A 20,833-nucleotide genomic window follows, 5' to 3' on the forward strand; every position below is an offset into this window, starting at 1 on the left:
CATGTGCCACTGTAAAGAACTGTAACTACACATTGAAACTATTAAAGATTCATGTGCCACTGTAAAGAACTGTAACTACACATTGAAACTATTAAAGATCCATGTGCCCCTGTAAAGAACTGTAACTACACATTGAAACTATAAAAGATCAATGCGCCACTGTAAAGAACTGTAACTTGCCAATATGACTATAGCTTACAAGTTTCTGAATAGAAAACCATACCTTATGGGACACTTATAAATTATTTATAGTGAAATACAATGTAAACAAGATATATCAACAGCAGTTTTCTGAGCTTAAAAACATCAGCGGGGCTAGACCAGGATTCGAACCACAGAACCTCAGAATTCGCTATGACCGATTGAGCCACCTATTAAACGGAAGTCCCTTCGCTCGATTGTGATACTGTTTGTATTCAGTTAACAGATCCCCGGGTAAAAAGTGAAATATAACCGTATATGTCTTCGTCAACGGTCAGCATTCTTTCATAGGTATTATACGTCATGAACGCGCTTGTTAAACATCTTATTTCACCCATTGAGGGAGCCTGAACCTAAGTGTTTATCTTAGATGGCCAATAAAACATCCTTGTCCGATTACTCTAGTAAGCAGAAATTAATACTCATGTTATTTTTCCGTAGAGGTGTCGATCCCATTTTAATGTATACATGAACAAAAGGTCGAAGGCCACTAAGGTCTTGGCGCAATATCTGGAAAGAAAAATCATGAAGGTACTGTGTGCAGCACAATTTCGGTTGGGCATTTTTTGTCTTAAAAGTGTATCATTAATATCGAATTACTTCAAATATAATTATCATTTCCATGATGTGCTAAATCATTTACCATTACAACAGTTCATATCTTACTGACTATCGTTGAATCAGTTTATCATAGTGTAGTTCAATACAAAAGATATGAAAAGGGACTAGTGATTTGAATGCAAACCTTCAAAGCAATGTGGGAAGAAAATACTATAATGCTTCTTCAATGTGAGAAGAAAATATTATAATGCTTCTTATTTGTTTACAGTGAAGTATATCGACATGGCAACGGCTACAATCGAAGAAAACAAAGAACTTTCAGAGGCATTTGACGTTATTCAAGAATATCCAAGGAACCGCTGCGAGGAAAACGACGAGATCGTACAGGGATTAACAGCTTTATTTGAAAATTTCAACAAGGATCCGAAAGGAACACCCGAGATTATTCTTAAATCGGTCACTTTGGCACGAGTGTTTAGTTTCCCTAAGATTAGTGCTATGATTGCTCGATCTCTACTCGTGGTTTTTCGACATGTCTGGAAAACTTACTCGGATTTCTACAGTGTCCCTGAGCATGCCACACTTAGCAGTAACCTGAAGGCAAATGCCTTTGGCTTCCTGTGTAAAATGAAGGACTCCTTGCATTGTCTGATTTCGCTCAACGGAAACAACTCTGATCCAAAACGGATATCAACTGCATGTTCCGAAGTTCCACTCTGTAGCACGGGAAACGAATTTTATGCTGAAGTGCAGTCTAAACTTCAGGAGTTGAAAAAACAGAAAAACATAGAAAAAAGTGAAGAAACTGAAGCACGATATCAAGCAATAGTTGATCTCCTTGACTTGCACTGCAATCTTGCAGTTTTGAAGGAATTCGTTTTTCTTTATATAGTCATTCTATGCATTGCAAATGGAAATTCGCAGAATACTGCCGAGGGTTATTTTGAGGTAATTGAAGGTCAACGAAAAGACAGGGAAACAACCTTGAATATCCTTTTTGAACCAGAAGCTGAATTCGCTGGTGTTTCAGCTGTTTTTATGAACGGCGATTGGCCCATGCTTCAAATGCATACTGAAAGAAGACTTTCGTGTCTGCACAAATACTTTAACAGCTTAGCTGGGAAGAAGGTTAAAATAGTTTCTTCTGAGGACGATACATTTGCAATGTTTCGACATCCATCAGAAAAGACCGTACCGTTTACACAGAAGAAATATATCCGCATATTCAACGACAAACACAGCAAATTTATAATGGAAAAAGAATTCGCATTGAACAAAACTTACTTTGTGATCCGCCTGGATGCTGAAAGAGAACTTACTTTAAAGATCAACGACAGTTCGAAAGGAAATCTGATAACTGACAAACGACTGCCGAGTGCTAGCGGCCAGTTCAACCTCGTGCGCTTGGCGAATGGCAACATAATGATTTCATGCATGAAACATCCTACACGTTTTGTCACCATGACTAGTGCAAAAGACGGCGACTGTCTTGAAGCAAAGAACATCGGAGCTGGATTTAACAGTCAGTGGCATATGGTCAATTGCCAAGTTAATCTCGACACTTAAATCGATTTAACATGATCGACCAGATATTTAATATTCCTTCATGGCGGTGTTTTGAAGTAGAATACAATACCATCAGAGTCACAGGTAGAGATGTCGAATCGAATCAGGTTTACATCTTCAGACAGCCTTCACAGTGTGTATAATAAAACAATTGGAAAATGACGAGTTTAATTGCATACGGAATCTCAGTGTGAATCAGTATGCTTGTATCTTCGTTCAGTGGACTAGATGGACATAAGTATGAGCGACGCCGATTTGTTCGTTTTAAGATCCCTATTTCACAGCAGAGAAAACGCTTGAGAGTTCGACGTCAGTTTTTGGACACACAGTTACCTCCCCTTAACTTTATTTTAAATGGGGTTGTCAACGGTAAACCGGTTACTCGGTTGGAAGACCACGATAACAAAACCATTAACCGAATAATCGGACATTCATTTACCCCCTTGAGGAGAGCTATGTCTCCCTTGCTTAGACTTACAAAACTATCTATAGATGCGATCAAAGTCGGATAGTTTGTTATAAATACCAGTATTCGTGCTTACATGTCTGGGTTGTTTTTGTACTCTATTGTAAATATTGACAAAAATATGCTGACAACGCCATACAAAACGGAACAGATTTTGAAAGGAAGCGAGAACACAAAGTTGTGATATATGCTGAGTTAAATGCGCTTTTACATGCAATATCTACACACTTGAATGCGCAAGCATGTCTTAAAACGTTTGCCGATTAAATTGTGTTGTACAGAACAATATAACCACACATTATCAGTGCAGATACTTATTATTTAATCCAGTCTTACTGTATTTCAACATTTGTTGTCCATGAAATATACTTACTGAGGATACATGACACTATTTACTGCGTTTAGCTTGAAAATGTTAGGAAACTTTCCTGCTAATTAGTACATACATGTATGTTTATGGTGTAAAGACGTTTAAGATAGAATATTTGCTAAACATATAATGTGTTTATTGTTGTTTATTGTTTGATAACCGAATTGACTGATTAACTGATTACTTGTTCGGCAGATTGTTCGAGTAACCGGTTTCCAAAATTAGACCGGTTTGACAACCCTAGTTTTAATATATAACCGTATCAATTGGACCCGAGTACTTACACTGATTCCGTCGCTCAGTTTGTTAGAAAATCAGTCTAGTTGTATTTTTACACCAGCAATACAGGGATCCTTAAACACGGTCAAAATAGTGAGAGTATCTGATCGGTGGTATATGTAACAACAATTCTCGACTCTAAATAGATAAAAAAAAAATCAAGCTTTAATAATACAAATTTTAAACATTTTGCGTAAGAGTAAACAATAAATTCACCAAACAATGTTCCTTGTCGTGTTGTTTATAGGCGTTATAACGACACATCATGCAAAGCATATAAAAGTTTAAATGCATACACGATGTACGAATCAGACGTGTCACAACGTTTCAAGGCCGACTGGTCCCTTTGTAAAGCCACGAGTCTTAGAGTGACATTGTTTGTACATACATTAAAGCGTCGATAAAACTTGAGGATGTACTTTAAAATGTTTCAATTACGTTGTGGTTTAATTTCGTGGTTTACGTACCTGGTCAAATTGATTCGTATTAAATGTCGAGGAAGACAAATATTCAAACTATAGATTATTACCAAATAGTTGGCCTTATATTTACGGTAACGGGGTCAAATATTTTAAACATGAAAACAATCAATATCTGAATGACAAAGGTACGGATGGTCAAAAGTTTGATCTATCAGTCAATTGTGATAAATAATTATCTGCATTTCTATAGAGATTAACATCTCCTAGAGTTAGTTGGCTAAACTAATATTGAGGGAAAGAGCAACCAAGATTGTTGAAATAGATAATCTTGACCTATGTCCAGGGTACCGAGGTCAAATGTGTTAAACATTGATTAAACCACACATGAATGATACAGGCACTGGTGGTTAGGCTTTATTGTCTTCAGAGTACTGATAATATGAGAATAAGAAGGCCTATACTGTTTGCTCAATTAGTCAAGAAATCGGGGAAAATACTTTGTCATCTAGAGATTCACATCTCGTAGAGTAAGTGTGTTTAAAGTTTATTAGGAAGATAAACTACCGAGTTTGTTTGTGAAAATAAGGATCCTCTGGCAAAGGTCGCAAGTGATAAGATGTTTCGAAATAATACTGACTCTAAAGAACTATATCAACGATATCTGTCTCATTGGGCTTTCAGATCAGTCACTTAATTTGACGTTCACATGGCTAACATGAGTCAAACTCTTCATACAATTCCTTGATGTAATATTGAAATAACGACAACAATTATAGTATTCTGTTTCAAACTACTTATTGCAAGTTCCTTTAATGGCACAATATCAAGCAAGCAGAAACAAAAACTAACTAATAACAACAAACATATTTACAAAGGGATGTTTTATATTTTAGTTGAGTAGTGGCACGGTTTTAATATACACTCTTAACTTGTTATAAATACCCCTATAGATTTTGAAATTTAAATAATTAAGCAGTTTTACGCACCAAATTTCGATTTCCACCTTTTCGTGCCCACTGACTCCGAGAAGGATGAAACAGCTGTATGGCGTAGTGTAATTCCATTTTTTGGTATGTTGTATCTATTACCAAATGTTAAAGGTGCAGTCCTATACATGTTTCTTAGGTTCATCAACAGTATACAACAGTATTTTTTCAAAAATAACTTATTCACATAAACTGTTCTAAAGTATTAATCCTTGTATGACAAACAACGTGACAATACAAGAATAATGTACGAATTGTAACAGAGTGTATTTACACAGGAACATAATCGTCCATGAAGTCCAGAATAATGAGATTTGGTATGTAGGTCATATGTCACAAGGGTCAAATGTGTTCAAATCCACAAACGGGAATTCGACCCTTGGTTGTTTTTATAGCATAATATCGACTGTGTTCAAATATATTACATTGAAGTTTCTTAAAGAAAATTCATGTACAGAAATCTTCATGCACAACCCGTTAAAGTATTGTTATACAATATAGCATGAAGTGATAACGTACTTGTGATCAACCTTTAAAGGACAAATTGAGAACCGAAATACCCAAGGTAAATATATATCTAATGGTCCTATACCTTGCTATACCATGTTATACAAATACATTGCATTTACTTAAACTCATTACTACTAGACATTCTGCTTGTGAGAAGTGGCATCAAAGTTGTTTAAGCAAATGAAATTAAAATAATTCTATCTCACAAGAGGAAAAAAATCAATCAACTACAGGCATTCAGTGGTGAAAAGTATGTATCTCGCTGCGAGTGACACGGTATCAAACGTGTGTTTGAAAACAAATATATAAAGGTATCAAAAGTGTATTTATTGAACATATGTGGCAAGAAGAAATGTATTCAAACTTGAAAAATAATTATATTCAGCGGACCAATTAATCCGGCTAGTGAGAACACAGGTCACTTAGTACCATCGTCCGGGTAGACGTCAGTCCGGAGTATGTAGTCCTGATTAACGAAAAAACACCATGCTTGTTTTCGAACGCCCCCATTATATGCATGCAATAAAAACATTATGCACAATGACATCAATGCAATCAATTTCTGACCAAGCTACTCACTGTGAAAATGTTATCGCGAATCAACATTTGGGGAAGACAGTTTAAACGATACGTATCCACTGATAATTCACGTCACATCCATTGTTTGCTATACCCAGCTGCACATCGTTTTCTGCTTTTCAATTTCGATAAAGCAGGTTTCGAGGAAAACATAACATTTCCATTGGATAGCCGTACGATGTTGAATTTGATACATTGCTCTGCTTGGGTCGTTCTAGAAGAGTGTAACAGATCTCTACTCATCTTCCACGTAAAGTCATCATGTTCACTGAGATGGATTCTTATACATGTATCAGATCCTCGATGTCAGTATGAGATCCGAGTTGTTGCCTTAGCTTTGGCCGATTACTGGAATTGAAACGGGCAGCCACACTTGCATCTTTCTCTTCCGGTTTTCGAAATAGAATTGTACCTAAGGCTGTTTTTTACTGACAAAGGGACCACCACAGTACCTTACCTGAAGCGGGTACTTTTTTATGGTTATTTACCGGACAGACAATGGGCTGGATTACTTTACATGAATACTTGCCTTCTGACAAGTTATTCAAGATTAGGTACAACCCATCAGAATCCCATGTGACCATAGGGGAATGGTCAGTTGGTGGTCATTGCCCATATATCATCAGGTAGATATCATATTGAAAAGAAAAATATGTGACTGGGGGTGGTTTCCATTGCCTAAGCAACCATATTTAAATCTGCCACTGACGAAAAGTTGTAACTGTATGATTAAAACTTGAGGTTCCCTGTGAAGCTTAATTGATTTGACTTTTTATCAGTAAATCTATCAACATATATAATGTATGTACATGCATATATACTTTACCTACAGGTTCTTGCACCCTGCAACCATGAATTTTGTTATCATTTTAACAAGTGGCAATTCATTACTATATTACCAGGCCATCTGTATACCTTCTACATTTGTGGGGAAGATAGTAGACCCAGGGGAGGGAGTGAGGGTTGGGGATGTATTTTCTAATCTAACCATCACCATGTTGTACATGTACCTGACGTGTTTACATATATAACAAAGAAATCTACATCATACGAACACATAGTGTTTTTTCTTAATTTTCCTACAAGAAGGCAACTTGGGATTAACAAAATTTCAATAATGAACATCTTAAGCTTGAGCTTTGCCTTTTATCTATATATTGCCATGATATCAGATTTTTCTGGAATTTTATCGTTTCCTGACTTGTTTGTATAAAACAAAGAAACGAATTACTCTATTGATGTCGTGTTATAGAGAAACCTTTCATAAAAAGTATGAAATTATAGGAAAACTTACCAAGTCGTTTACCCATATCACATAACAGATTCTGATCCCCAATCCTGACACTACAATAGTGATGTGATGTAAATCTAATCTCCGTGTACATGTATATGTTCCGTTAAAATTTAAGTAATCAAAAAACGAAACATATGTGAATCAATTTTATGAAATATTTATTTGAATGATTCTTCCTTTCTTTTTCAATTTTTATACCACAAAAAAACCTGTTTCATTACAAACAATTATTGAAATATGTTCTTCAGTCTTTTAAACTTTGTTAAACACTGTTCACATCGGTGTCCACTGGAGTTAAAACCGAATTGAACTGGAGTGCACTTCAATGTTTGTCAAATGCACTTCCTTGTTCACTACCTACGTGTGCACAACTTAAATGCACTTGCTCCCAGGTAACGTTACCTTACAAATCGGAACAACTTCGGAAGTTTTTTAATTCTTATACTAACTAGTTCAAGAATTGGTGCAATGAAAAGACATATGCCGCCATTTTAATAAGAGTTTCGGAGAGTTTCCCACCAGCAAATATTTCCTCTATATTTCCCTTACATAACTGGTATCCGTTGTCCAAAAAAATGTAGATGAAACTTCGTACGTCAGATCCAGTTGCCATCTAAAACAGATAAATCCACGGATGTACAATATGCATTTAAATCACTATTGATATAAATTGATTAATAAACTATAGAAAACTTTTTCCTTTCCCACATGGGAAAAATGTTAATATGTTGATAAAGTAATACACACTTTTAGTAAAGAAACCTCGGACCTTTATAAACATTGAGTATTGGTTCTAGCTTTGAAGACTGTTGAAAATGTAGCCAACTTGACCGTTTAAGGTCCCGCCTATCATGCCCTTAAATCTGCAATCACATGATAATTCAAACCAAGTTGAATTATTTCACAATGAAAACAAGCAAAATAGACCCAAACATATTGATATATAAGCTAAAGTGAGCCTTATCCCTGTCTAGGAGAAAGGGTGACCCGGACGTAATTGAATTCACAATTTGATAAAGCTTCTTAGGATCATTCCATCAATGAAGAGTATTTAGTTCTAGCACATCTTAGTCTAAAAAAGAATATTGTTGATTTTAACCAATTGGACTCGCATCGGCCTGAAATTTATCGAAATAGATTCAGTGGTCTTGGAGAAAAAATATAGAAAATGTGACATGTTTCCGAACGGATTAAGCATGGCGCACGACGGATAATGCACGACGACAGACAAAAGGACATTGCAATAGGTCAACTGTGACTTTAATCTCAATAACATTGGCATATCATTGTCATTACCTTAACAGCTAAAAGCTGGTGCCAGATCTAACAGGTGAGCTACTTTGGACACAATAACATAGCAATCACGTACTATAGTTCGATTGTATTATGTAGTTTCCAAAATAAATATGGAAAGTTTTGGATCAATAGACGCACACTAAAAACATGTATTTATGACAGGAATACAAACAAATATATAATACACACAACCAAAAGTCCCATAGTATACATGTGCATATACAAAACAGTATTTGGAATTTATTTACTAGATCTAACAAGCCTTAGAGAAAGTAGGGCGTGTTATGATTGAATGATTACTAGCCAGTATTCATGAAAAGAATTTACAAGGAAAAATCCATAGCCAAACGTTTCAACACGGTTTTTGGTATTCATTAACCTGGGCATACATATTCGATTACCAATATTTACACGCAGGGAGAGAATGGTCATCAAACTAATATAACAATTTAGATAAGAATCAAACTGAAGAAAAAACATTTTGACATTATAGAACTTAGAATATTTCTTACCTTAATAGAAAGTTGATTATTCTTTCTGAGATTATATGACACTTATACCAATGTATCAAAGACGAACAGCAGTGTAGAATCGTAGATGTTTGAAGATTGATTACGCCAAATCTAAGCACCGAAACTTCTAAAATGGTTATAAAGTCAAAAGCACGGTAAATATAAACATGTATACCTTAAGGTGTACCATGTACGACTTGCTCTACAAGCTTAAAAACTACAGAGCAGAGGGCCAGGTTTCCTAAAAAAAACACAGAGCAGAGGAACAGGGATCCTTAAAAATTACAGTGCAGAAGGACAGGGATCCTTTAACAAAAGCACAAAAGGGACAGGGATCCTTAAATAACACGGTGAAGAGGGACAGGGGTCCTTAAAATCAACAGTGCAGAGGGGCAGGGATCCTTAAAAACCGCAGTGCAGAGGGACAGGGATCCTTAAAATCCACAATGCAGAAGACCATGTATCCTTAAAAATACACGGTGCAGAGGGACAGGGATCCTTAAAAACACATTGCAAAGGGACAGGGATCCTTAGAAACCACAGTGCAGAGGTCAGGGATCCGTACAAATCACAATACAGAGGACAGGGATCCTTAAAAATTACAGTGCAGAAGGACAGGGATCCTTTAAAAAAAGGCGAAGGGGCAGGGATCCTTAAATAACACGGTGAAGAGGGACAGGGATCCTTAAAATCAACGGTGCAGAGGGACAGTGATCCTAACAAACCACAGTGCAGAGGGTCGGGGTTTCTTAAAAGCCACAATACAGAGGGACAGGATCCTTAAAAATCACAGTGCCGTAGGACAGGGATCCTTAAAAAACACATTTCAATGGGACAGGAATCCTTAAATAAATATGTTATATTTCATAGCCTAAATATTATTGCAACATATCAAACATTACTAGTGCATTATGACAATACAACCGATGTATTACAGAAGAAGCCATTCTCCGTAAAACCCCAAAAGGTGGATTTGATCACCAACGCCATAAACATATCATTCCATACTTACGACATTGAGGTCAGTAGACCGTCGCGCTGCCGCTTGTGCCAGCACATTACTTTGATATGTATTTGCCCTCATCATCTGACATTCTGCTAGCACTAGCCCTCAATCATTGGGCTGCAGCCTACGTAGGGCAGTCGCTAGTTACTGGCCGTAGGTTGGTGGTTTTTCTCCGGGAACTCCGGCTTTCCTCCCCCACCAGAACCTGGCACGTATTTAAATGACAATATATAGCTGTTAATAGGACGTAAAACACAAACCAACCAACATTATTTATAAAAGTTGAATTGTGTTTTTATAAACAAGCGACGGACTATTCTAGTCGATGAACTGCTCTACTGATCTAAGATGGATGCCACATCATCATTGAAGCTAGCCATTATTGAATTTCCTATCAGTTTCACTTTAAATGCAGTGTGTACAGGTCAACATGTATGTTTTATTATAACAGGAAATGTTTTTACTTCTTAAGAAATTAACGTTCAGTGTTTTACATGTCTGACATGGATTTCTTGTCAAAACAAATTGTTACGCAAGAAACTATCACCGAGTAAGAAAAATGTACATGTTGACCATCATATGGTAATATATATATATGTTGATTTGATAAAGGTGAAGGTCCTTTTCACGTCAGTAAAACCTCCGGCAGTCCTGCAGAGGCATGCTCTGGGAACATTATATGTATATTTAGTGACATTCTTGTTTCAGTTACTATCAAAACTCATTCATCCCTGAAGACACATTTGAACCCTTCCAATTCAAAGGTTGGAATAGTTCATTATACAATTTCAGGGGTGAATGAGTTAAGAAAATATAGTTTTGTGCAGGAAACAAAAGTGTCTTAATGCATCGATCCCTATAATCAGATTTAGACTCTTCCAAATCCATGAATTGGGCAGTCTATTGTTAAAATCTAGGGGTAACAATCAATACGGGAACCTTACTTATCTTTTATTGAGAACGATTTGATTTCATTTCTGCTAAACATCATTGCCTGTTTTTTTTAATTATAACTGACTTGATGATTTTTGCACACTGTACGCGAGTTGCCTGCAATACAGATTCTCCTTATTCTGTTGATTGTTTTCTTAAACAGTTTTGCCAGGTTTTTTCTATGCGAAAAAAATATATCAATGTACTTTGAAGATATGACAAGTTGTACTTATTGTGTTTTTCTTTTGTTATAACTGACTTGATGATTTTCGCACACTGTACTCAACTTGACCTGTGATTCCTAAAGTCATATTTAGACTCTTCCAAATCCATGAATCGGGGCAGTCTATTGTTAAAATCGAGTGGTTTCAAGTTCTACTTATTCTGTTGATTGTTTTGCCAGATTTTTTCTATGCGAAAAAAATATATCAATGTACTTTGAAGATATGTTACAATCACTATCAGGACCTCACATACAGCTCTCATGATAACGGCAAAGGGTTCCAATGTTCCATTTAATATTCCTGATGTAACAGCGAAGCGCTTTTATACACTACTCACATTTTTCACTTTGATTTTGAAAAAAAAACGATGTTAGAAAGGATATTATATTTTCCTTTCGTACTGTTATGGGCGAATATGTTAGCCTTCTTAATCGTCCTGTGGGGTGTGTTCAGTCAACCATAAAAGCGTGTGCATGCTTTTCCACGTGTTTACCCATTTCAAAAGCTAAGCTAGGCTAAGTAAGGTGTTGTTGAAATTGTAAAGGAAATCAATTTGATGAATATTCTTAAGGTGTTTTTGTTTTAATATTGCACAAAGACGAACCAGACAACGGTCAAATGACGGTGAAATGAATAGGGGCATTGGAATGCTGCAAGCTAGCAGGTCTCAACGTCAGGTTGCAGCAGACCTTGGGGTGTCTCAAAGCGTGGTGGCAAGAATGTGGAATTGTTTCCAAACTAACGGAAACCCTCTAGACGTCATGCTGGAGGTCGTTCTAGGGCTGTAACGCAGCGTCAAGACTGATTTTTCCTCACACAGGCACCGCATCACAGGTTCCAGACTGCCACATATTTACGAAATGACCTCCTAAATGCTTATTGTACCCGGGTAGCCACTCACACAGTTAAGAACCCTCTTCATGATGCTCGGGTTTAAGGTCACGTAGACCAGGAATATGAGTTCCCTTAACTACCTGCCATGTTAGGCACCGATCAGATTGGGCCCATCACAGCACTTTGACTCCTCAGGAATGGGAACCGGTTCTTTTTACTGACGAGTCCTGATTCTGTCTCGACGTCACCAACAGGTTCGTTAGAGTATGGAAATAACTTGGGGAGAGGTTCCACACCATCACTGAACCTCCGCCATATCGGTCATGTTCCACAACGTAATTGCGATTTTTGGAATTTTCGCATTCTGATGAATTAAAAGAACAATCAATTTTTCAATAATAAACTCAGTATACCCGGTTAACCAAATAAAATATTTATTTTCACATATGCCCAAAAATAAAAGTGATTCTTAGCAAGATATGAGTAGTATATAAACGAAGTGTATGGCCTACCTGGGGACAGGGGTATAGGGCTCTATTGGGGAACATTTAAATCTTAAAAAAATACTACCACACCACTAAAGGAGTTTGGCACAACAATGGTCTGGGGCGATCTTGGGCCAGAGGATTCAATGTTAGAAAAATGAAGCGTGTAGTCATCCCTGGGAGTATAAACGTAGACTGGCGGGCCAATTATGAGGTCAAATATTTGGCAAATTTTCTAAAGGGTGAAGCTGTTATATGGTGTGAGCAGCAAAAGGGACCTGGTCGAGTGTAGTGATACAGGGATTGTTAAAGGAGCCTGGCGGAGTGTAGTGGAACAGGGATTGTTATTGGGGCCTGGTCGAGTGTAGTGGGACAGTGATTGTTAAAGCGACCTCGTCGAGTGTAGTGATACAGGGATTGTTAAAGGGACCTGGCCGAGTGTAGTGGTACAGGGAGTGTTAAAGGAGCCTGGTGGAGTGTAGTGGAACAGGGATTGTTATTGGGGCCTGGTCGAGTGTAGTGGGACAGGGATTGTTAAAGGAGCCTGGTCGAGTGTAGTGGTACAGGGATTGTTAAAGGAGCCTGGTGGAGTGTAGTGGAACAGGGATTGTTATTGGGGCCTGGTCGAGTGTAGTGGGACAGGGATTGTTAAAGGGGCCTGGGCGAGTGTAGTGATACAGGGATTGTTAAAGGGGCCTGGCGGAGTGTAGTGGAACAGGGATTGTTAAAGGGACCTGGTCGAGTGTAAAGGAACGGATGGTTAAAGGGGCCTGGTCGAGTGTAGTGAGACAGGGATTGTTAAAGGAGCCTGGTCGATTGTAGTGGAAAAGGGATTGTAAAAGGGGCCTGGTCGAGTGTAGTGGTACAGGGATTGTTAAAGGGGCCTGGTGGAGTGTAGTGGAACAGGGATTGTTAAAGGGACCTGGCCGAGTGTAGTGGAACAGGGATTGTTAAAGGAACCTGGTCGAGTGTAGTGGAACAGGGATTGTTAAAGGGGCCTGGTCGAGTGTAGTGTAACAGGGATTGTTAAAGGGGCCTGGTCGAGTGTAGCGATACAGGGATTGTTAAAGGAGCCTGGCGGAGTGTAGTGGAACAGGGATTGTTAAAGGGGCCTGGTCGAGTGTAGTGGGACAGGGATTGTTAAAGGGGCCTGGTCGAGTGTAGTGATACAGGGATTGTTAAAGGAGCCTGGCGGAGTGTAGTGGAACAGGGATTGTTAAAGGGACCTGGCCGAGTGTAGTGGTACAGGGATTGTTAAAGGAGCCTGGTGGAGTGTAGTGGAACAGGGATTGTTAAAGGGACCTGGTCGAGTGTAAAGGAACGGATTGTTAAAGGGGCCTGGTCGAGTGTAGTGAGACAGGGATTGTTAAAGGAGCCTGGTCGATTGTAGTGGAAAAGGGATTGTAAAAGGGGCCTGGTCGAGTGTAGTGGTACAGGGATTGTTAAAGGGACATGGTCGAATGTAGTGGGACAGGGACTGGTCGGGTGTAGTGGTACAGGGATTTTTAAAGGAATATGGTCGAGTGTATTGGAACAAGGTTTGTTAAAAGGATCTGGTGGAGCGTTGTGGGACAGTGATACTTAAAAGGCCTGTTCGAGTGTAGTGGAACTGGGATTGTTAAAGGGACCTGGCCGAGTGTAGTGGAACAGGGATTGTTAAAGGAACCTGGTCGAGTGTAGTGGAACAGGGATTGTTAAATGGACCTGGTCGAGTGTAGTGGAACGGATCGTTAAAGGGGCCTGGTCGAGTGTAGTGAGACAGGGATTGTTAAAGAGACCTGGTCGCGTGTAGTGGAACAGGGATTGTTAAAGGGACCTTGTCGAATGTAGTGGACCAGGGATTGTTAAAGGAACCTAGTTGAGTGTAGTGGGACAGGGATTGTAAAAGAGGCCTTGTGAAGTGTTGTGGAACAGGGATTGTTAAAAGGACCTGTTCGAGTGTAGTTGGGCAGGGATTGTTAAAGGGACCTGGTCGAGTGTAGTGGAACAGGGATTGTTAAAGAGGCCTGATCGAGTTTAGTGAACAGGGATTGTCAAAGGAACTTGGTCCAGTGTAGTGAGACAGCGATTGTTAAAGGGACCTGGTCCAGTGTAGTGAGACAGGGATTGTTAAAGGGGCCTGGTTTAGTGTAGTGAGACAGGGATTGTTAAAGGGACCGGGTCCAGTGTAGTGGATCAGGGATTGCTAAAGGGACCGGGTCCAGTGTAGTGAGACAGGGATTGTTAAAGGGACCTGGTCCAGTGTAGTTGAAAAGGGATTGTTAAAGGGGCTTAACCTTATTTTGCTGTGTTCAAAGGTATACAGTTAAGTATTTGGGTAATAATAATCATTGTAACATTGAACTTTATTTATTGAGGATATTAAACCTGTTTAGCAGAGCTTATCTTCCACAGGGTCCTCTGTTAGTAAAAGGGTTAGTTAAAATCCTGATGTTATAGAAAATAAATGAGGATTCAAATTATCATCACAGTAAGCATATACATAAAAGTAGTTGAGCTTATTAAACTACTAGAATTAGACTAAATTTATATATACAATTTAAGGGTCATTTACAATTTTTATTAAAATTATCACAGAAGTAAAGATACACTATTCTAAGCTGAGCCAATATGGTATTCAGTAAAAGACCAAATGTCTAAATTACATATATGCTAATGTAGTTAAAACTAAAAATGGACATCATACACGCTAATATAGCGTAACTAAAACCATAAAAAAGCTATATTAAGAGGTTTTTTTTGATAGAAATAAAAAAGACTCAAACTGTTTTCCTAATGCTTCCAATCCTATTTTGTTTGAATTAAGGAAGGGAGGATGCACGTCGTGTTTCTACTGTTTAGCAGTTCCAGATGTGGTTCCCTTCCACCACCAACTGTTTTGAATAAAAGGAAGTACGATGTTTTAGTACTTGTATGAAGTTTTGGGAAGCTGATCTTGTACGGGTGTCATTAGAATAATTGAACTGTGTAGATAGGTGTTCAGGTACAAGATTATTGACACATTTATACACACTTACACCACTTTTAAATTTCAAATAATGGCGACTTGGAGTTTCCACTGGCAAGTCTCGTCAAATGAATTGTTGGCTACACTCAGTCGCGCGTCATCTTTTGCATTTTCCATTTTGACAAAGCAAGTTGGTCGCTTCTTTGCTGAAAACATTACATTTCCATTGGATAGCCGTACGATGTTGAATTTGACAGATTGTTCTGCTTGGGTCGTTCTAGAAGCTTCTAAGAGATCTCGACTCATCTTCCACGTAAAGTCATCATGTTCACAGAGATGTATTGTGAAATCTCGATTACCCTCAGATTTCATCAAAAATTTCGTTTCAGTATTTTCCACGAACGTTTTGACGCGAACGTATCTTGTCAGTGTGAACAGCTTTCTAGTATTAGGAGAACACCGAAACATCGCAAACCTGTCGTTAGAGGCAGACACAACATTCCAAGGACGATCTATCAAATCACTTAAGTCGGGACGCGATTCGAGTTGCTGACTGAGCTTTGGCCATGTTTTAAGATTGAACACGGCAGAAACACTTGCATCTTTCGCTTCAGGTTCATGAAGAACTTTCAAAATGGCTTCTCTGGTGTTTTTGAAATGTTCTCGTCTCTCAAGATAACTTTCTGTTATATTCTCGGGAACTCTGTTGTTGGCGAGTAATGTTACAAGGTAGTACATAACAAACTCTCTCAAACAGGACAGGACACAATACAGATCAATGTGGGCGATGATAGCATTGCACCTTTGTAACGTATCCTTTTCATTTTCCTCTGTCTCTTTCTTTTCCTTCTTCCCTTTCTGATTGGTTGCTTTTCCATTTTGAAGTTCCTTTATTTTGTATTCAAGCACTCCAAGGAACTCGGTACCCGTATCTCGCGGTACCTGACCTAGCACTATATCGATTTCATGGGCGTTGAGTTTACGTTGATGTATGCTCTTGAGATAGTGAAGAGAGGAAGATAAAGCACTATGCACTATGGATTTGGAACCGTTAATGGATATAATGCAATAATAATAGATATGTTACATTTTATAGCGTCCAACCTAATTCTAATTGTAAGATAGTGTATGCTTAATACAATCACGGTATCACAGAAGAAGCCATTCTCCGTAAACTTTACTCAAACCAAAACAGGTGGATTTGATCACCAACGCCATAATCATATTCTTCCACACTTACGACCTTGAGGTCAGTAGACCGTCGCGCTACCGCGTGTGCCAGCATGTTAAAAGTATCACGTTACATTGATAATGATCATAGAATGTGCTGAAGCTCCTATACTCCGTGTAACATTAAACAGAAATCGTCTCTGTAGTGGACGTACTGAGGTGTTATCATATATCTTAGGATAAATACGTTTTCACACGAAACTATCTATTTCACAAATATGAACGACATCTTTTATGCGACTCCCTATTGTAATCGTGCCGGAGTAACACCAGTAGTCGGGCAGGTGGCCCACATATTATCCATTGGGGTATCGATCCCACCGTGCCGTGGACAAAAACAAGGGAGCTAACAAAATTACAATAAAATGGAATCAATTACGTGTCGTAAACGATTTTATAATTGGAGATCATTTTCATATATTTCAGGAACGCTTTACCAATTGAGAGACCTGATCGCAAACGATCGACCGTGTCCACTTTCGCTACATCTTTCCTCCTTTTTTCCAAGTCTTCGCCCTCGCAGAAACAACTATTTACAACCCAAATTCAGGTATCCCATTGCACAGCGTTCTCCCAATGCATAATACAAGGGTTGACAAAGTCACCAATTTTGTATCAGAAGAAAAAGAAAATGTCAACGCCAGACCAGGGTTCGAACTCGGGACCCTCCGAGCTCTAGACGACGACGATCGACCCAGTCTAGTTCTAGCTACAAATCTGTTATCATCTTCTTTAGAAGAGATATTGCATTAGAGTTAAGGGGAATAGGGAAGTTGTAGTGACATGGTTCGTTCAGCATAATGATACAACCACAATATATTAAGATTTTCAAGTTGTGTATATGCAATAATGTTGTGATGGCGAGAAACGCGCGGCTATGACTTTCGTTATAGAAACGTAAATAAAGAGATAAAAACTGTAATACACTAGCTATACAACATCGGCGATGTCAAACTATAAATAGAGTAGCTGTTTACCTTACAACTGTGTGAGGAATTTCCCTGTATCCTGTAATCTGTCTGATGTTTGAAATGCTGCACAGATTTGTTGCGTTTTGTCGGATGAACCTTCTAGATCTACCCTACCTAAACCTCCCAAAGATTGTTTGAATAAATAGCGGTGTAAATAAATACTTCCACACCCCTCATCCTGCTCAGTGTAAAACCTGTTCTACAGGTTGTGATGCAAAGTCAAACAATCTATATTTAGGTACGCATTCATGCAATGCAAATGACAAACGCTTCCCATTTTCCTGTCACAACGACCGATTCGAAATAATGCTTTTTTGTTTTGTTTTTGTTTTGTTTTCTATAACCAGCTATTTTTTTTAAAGAACACATTTTTTTATTGCACAATTTTGACGTGACTGTTAATTCCTTTAGACTTCAACTGACGAGAAACCTCAAAATCGGTTGATGCTGATTGAAAGAGTATTTGTGTAGACGTTGCAATCGATCAGTCCAAATGTTACTTGGTAACGGGTTACAAAGCAGGACTGTTAGAAGATATCGGGTGGGACATTGATGGGTGAGTAAAAGTCTATTTTATATCATCCTCGTATTTACATTTCAGGTTGTCGACATATGTGTCATGTTATTCTTGAAAGACAATTGCAAGATGTTACCACACATAACACGTAACTTGTTAAGACATTTGTGACTGACCTCGTTTTGATTTGATTACACACTTTACCTGTGAACATGTTCACGTGACCTGGAAGCCTGAACGTTTCAGTGATGAATGGAGGGAACAAATTTACAGAAAAAACGTGTGTTGTAGTGCCTGTATTAAACCATTAAAGATTCATGTGCCACTGTAAAGAACTGTAACTACACATTGAAACTATTAAAGATTCATGTGCCCCTGTAAAGAACTGTAACTACACATTGAAACTATTAAAGATCCATGTGCCCCTGTACAGAACTGTAACTACACATTGAAACTATAAAAGATCAATGCGCCACTGTAAAGAACTGTAACTTGCCAATATGACTATAGCTTACAAGTTTCTGAATAGAAAACCATACCTTATGGGACACTTATAAATTATTTATAGTGAAATACAATGTAAACAAGATATATCAACAGCAGTTTTCTGAGCTTAAAAACATCAGCGGGGCTAGAGCAGGATTCGAACCACAGAACCTCAGAATTCGCTATGACCGATTGAGCCACCTATTGAACGGAAGTCCCTTCGCTCGATTGTGATACTGTTTGTATTCAGTTAACAGATCCCCGGGTAAAAAGTGAAATATAACCGTATATGTCTTCGTCAACGGTCAGCATTCTTTCATAGGTATTATACGTCATGAACGCGCTTGTTAAACATCTTATTTCACCCATTGAGGGAGCCTGAACCTAAGTGTTTATCTTAGATGGCCAATAAAACATCCTTGTCCGATTACTCTTGTAAGCAGAAATTAATACTCATGTTATTTTTCCATAGAGGTGTCGATCCCATTTTAATGTATACACGAACAAAAGGTCGAAGGCCACTAAGGTCTCGGCGCAATATCTGGAAAGAAAAATCATGAAGGTACTGTGTGCAGCACAATTTCGGTTGGGCATTTTTTGTCTTAAAAGTGTATCATTAATATCGAATTACTTCAAATATAATTATCATTTCCATGATGTGCTAAATCATTTACCATTACAACAGTTCATATCTTACTGACTATCGTTGAATCAGTTTATCATAGTGTAGTTCAATACAAAAGATATGAAAAGGGACTAGTGATTTGAATGCAAACCTTCAAAGCAATGTGGGAAGAAAATACTATAATGCTTCTTCAATGTGAGAAGAAAATATTATAATGCTTCTTATTTGTTTACAGTGAAGTATATCGACATGGCAACGGCTACAATCGAAGAAAACAAAGAACTTTCAGAGGCATTTGACGTTATTCAAGAATATCCAAGGAACCGCTGCGAGGAAAACGACGAGATCGTACAGGGATTAACAGCTTTATTTGAAAATTTCAACAAGGATCCGAAAGGAACACCCGAGATTATTCTTAAATCGGTCACTTTGGCACGAGTGTTTAGTTTCCCTAAGATTAGTGCTATGATTGCTCGATCTCTACTCGTGGTTTTTCGACATGTCTGGAAAACTTACTCGGATTTCTACAGTGTCCCTGAGCATGCCACACTTAGCAGTAACCTGAAGGCAAATGCCTTTGGCTTCCTGTGTAATCTAAAGGACTCTTTAAATTGTCTGATTTCGCTCAACGGAAACAACTCTGATCCAAAACGGATATCAACTGCATGTTCCGAAGTTCCACCATGTGGCACGGGAAACGAATTTTATGCTGAAGTGCAGTCTGAATTTCAGGAGTTGAAAAAACAGAAAAACAAAGAAAAAAGTGAAGAAACTGAAGCACGATATCAAGCAATAGTTGATCTCCTTGACTTGCACTGCAATCTTACAGTTTTGAAGGAATTCGTTTTTCTTTATGTAGTCATTCTATGCATTGCAAATGGAAATTCGCAGAATACTGCCGAGGGTTATTTTGAGGTAATTGAAGGTCAACGAAAAGACAGGGAAACAACCTTGAATATCCTTTTTGAACCAGAAGCTGAATTCGCTGGTGTTTCAGCTGTTTTTATGAACGGCGATTGGCCCATGCTTCAAATGCATACTGAAAAAAGACTTTCGTGTCTGCACAAATACTTTAACAGCTTAGCTGGGAAGAAGGTAAAAATAGTTTCTTCTGAGGACGATACATTTGCAATGTTTCGACATCCATCAGAAAAGACCGTACCGTTTACACAGAAGAAATATATCCGCATATTCAACGACAAACACAGCAAATTTATAATGGAAAAAGAATTCGCATTGAACAAAACTTACTTTGTGATCCGCCTGGATGCTGAAAGAGAACTTACTTTAAAGATCAACGACAGTTCGAAAGGAAATCTGATAACTGACAAACGACTGCCGAGTGCTAGCGGCCAGTTCAACCTCGTGCGCTTGGCGAATGGCAACATAATGATTTCATGCATGAAACATCCTACACGTTTTGTCACCATGACTAGTGCAAAAGACGGCGACCGTCTTGAAGCAAAGAACATCGGAGCTGGATTAAACAGTCAGTGGCATATTGTCAATTGCAAAGTTTATCTCGACACTTAA

The 20,833-nt window shown here is 38.3% G+C and overlaps 2 protein-coding genes and 1 long non-coding RNA gene across 3 annotated transcripts in view; 2 read left to right on the top strand and 1 right to left on the bottom strand.

The window, feature by feature from the left end:
- The window catches only part of LOC110465955, a 4,290-nt gene extending 623 nt beyond the window's left edge, over positions 1-3,667 (top strand). Inside the window, exon 2 of the mRNA XM_021522170.1 lies at positions 1,031-3,667. Within this exon, the coding sequence (XP_021377845.1) occupies positions 1,031-2,328 (1,298 nt within the window). The 3' untranslated portion in view covers positions 2,329-3,667. The remainder of the gene's footprint in view (positions 1-1,030) is intronic.
- A 4,044-nt stretch (positions 3,668-7,711) lies between these two features.
- On the bottom strand, positions 7,712-17,802 carry LOC110465956. Its single transcript, XR_002464681.1, has 3 exons — positions 17,679-17,802; positions 10,055-10,253; positions 7,712-7,847 (listed from the first exon to the last, which is right to left on the bottom strand). It is a non-coding gene; the product is annotated as an uncharacterized LOC110465956 (long non-coding RNA).
- A 370-nt stretch (positions 17,803-18,172) lies between these two features.
- Positions 18,173-20,833, top strand: LOC110465964. The gene is made up of 2 exons (XM_021522181.1): positions 18,173-18,228; positions 19,536-20,833. The coding sequence occupies exons 1-2, from the start codon at positions 18,225-18,227 to the stop codon at positions 20,831-20,833; spliced, it is 1,302 nt and encodes a 433-aa protein (XP_021377856.1). The 5' UTR covers positions 18,173-18,224.

Source organism: Mizuhopecten yessoensis, unplaced genomic scaffold (assembly GCF_002113885.1).
Source record: "Mizuhopecten yessoensis strain PY_sf001 unplaced genomic scaffold, ASM211388v2 scaffold11109, whole genome shotgun sequence".
NCBI classification, from domain to species: domain Eukaryota; kingdom Metazoa; phylum Mollusca; class Bivalvia; order Pectinida; family Pectinidae; genus Mizuhopecten; species Mizuhopecten yessoensis.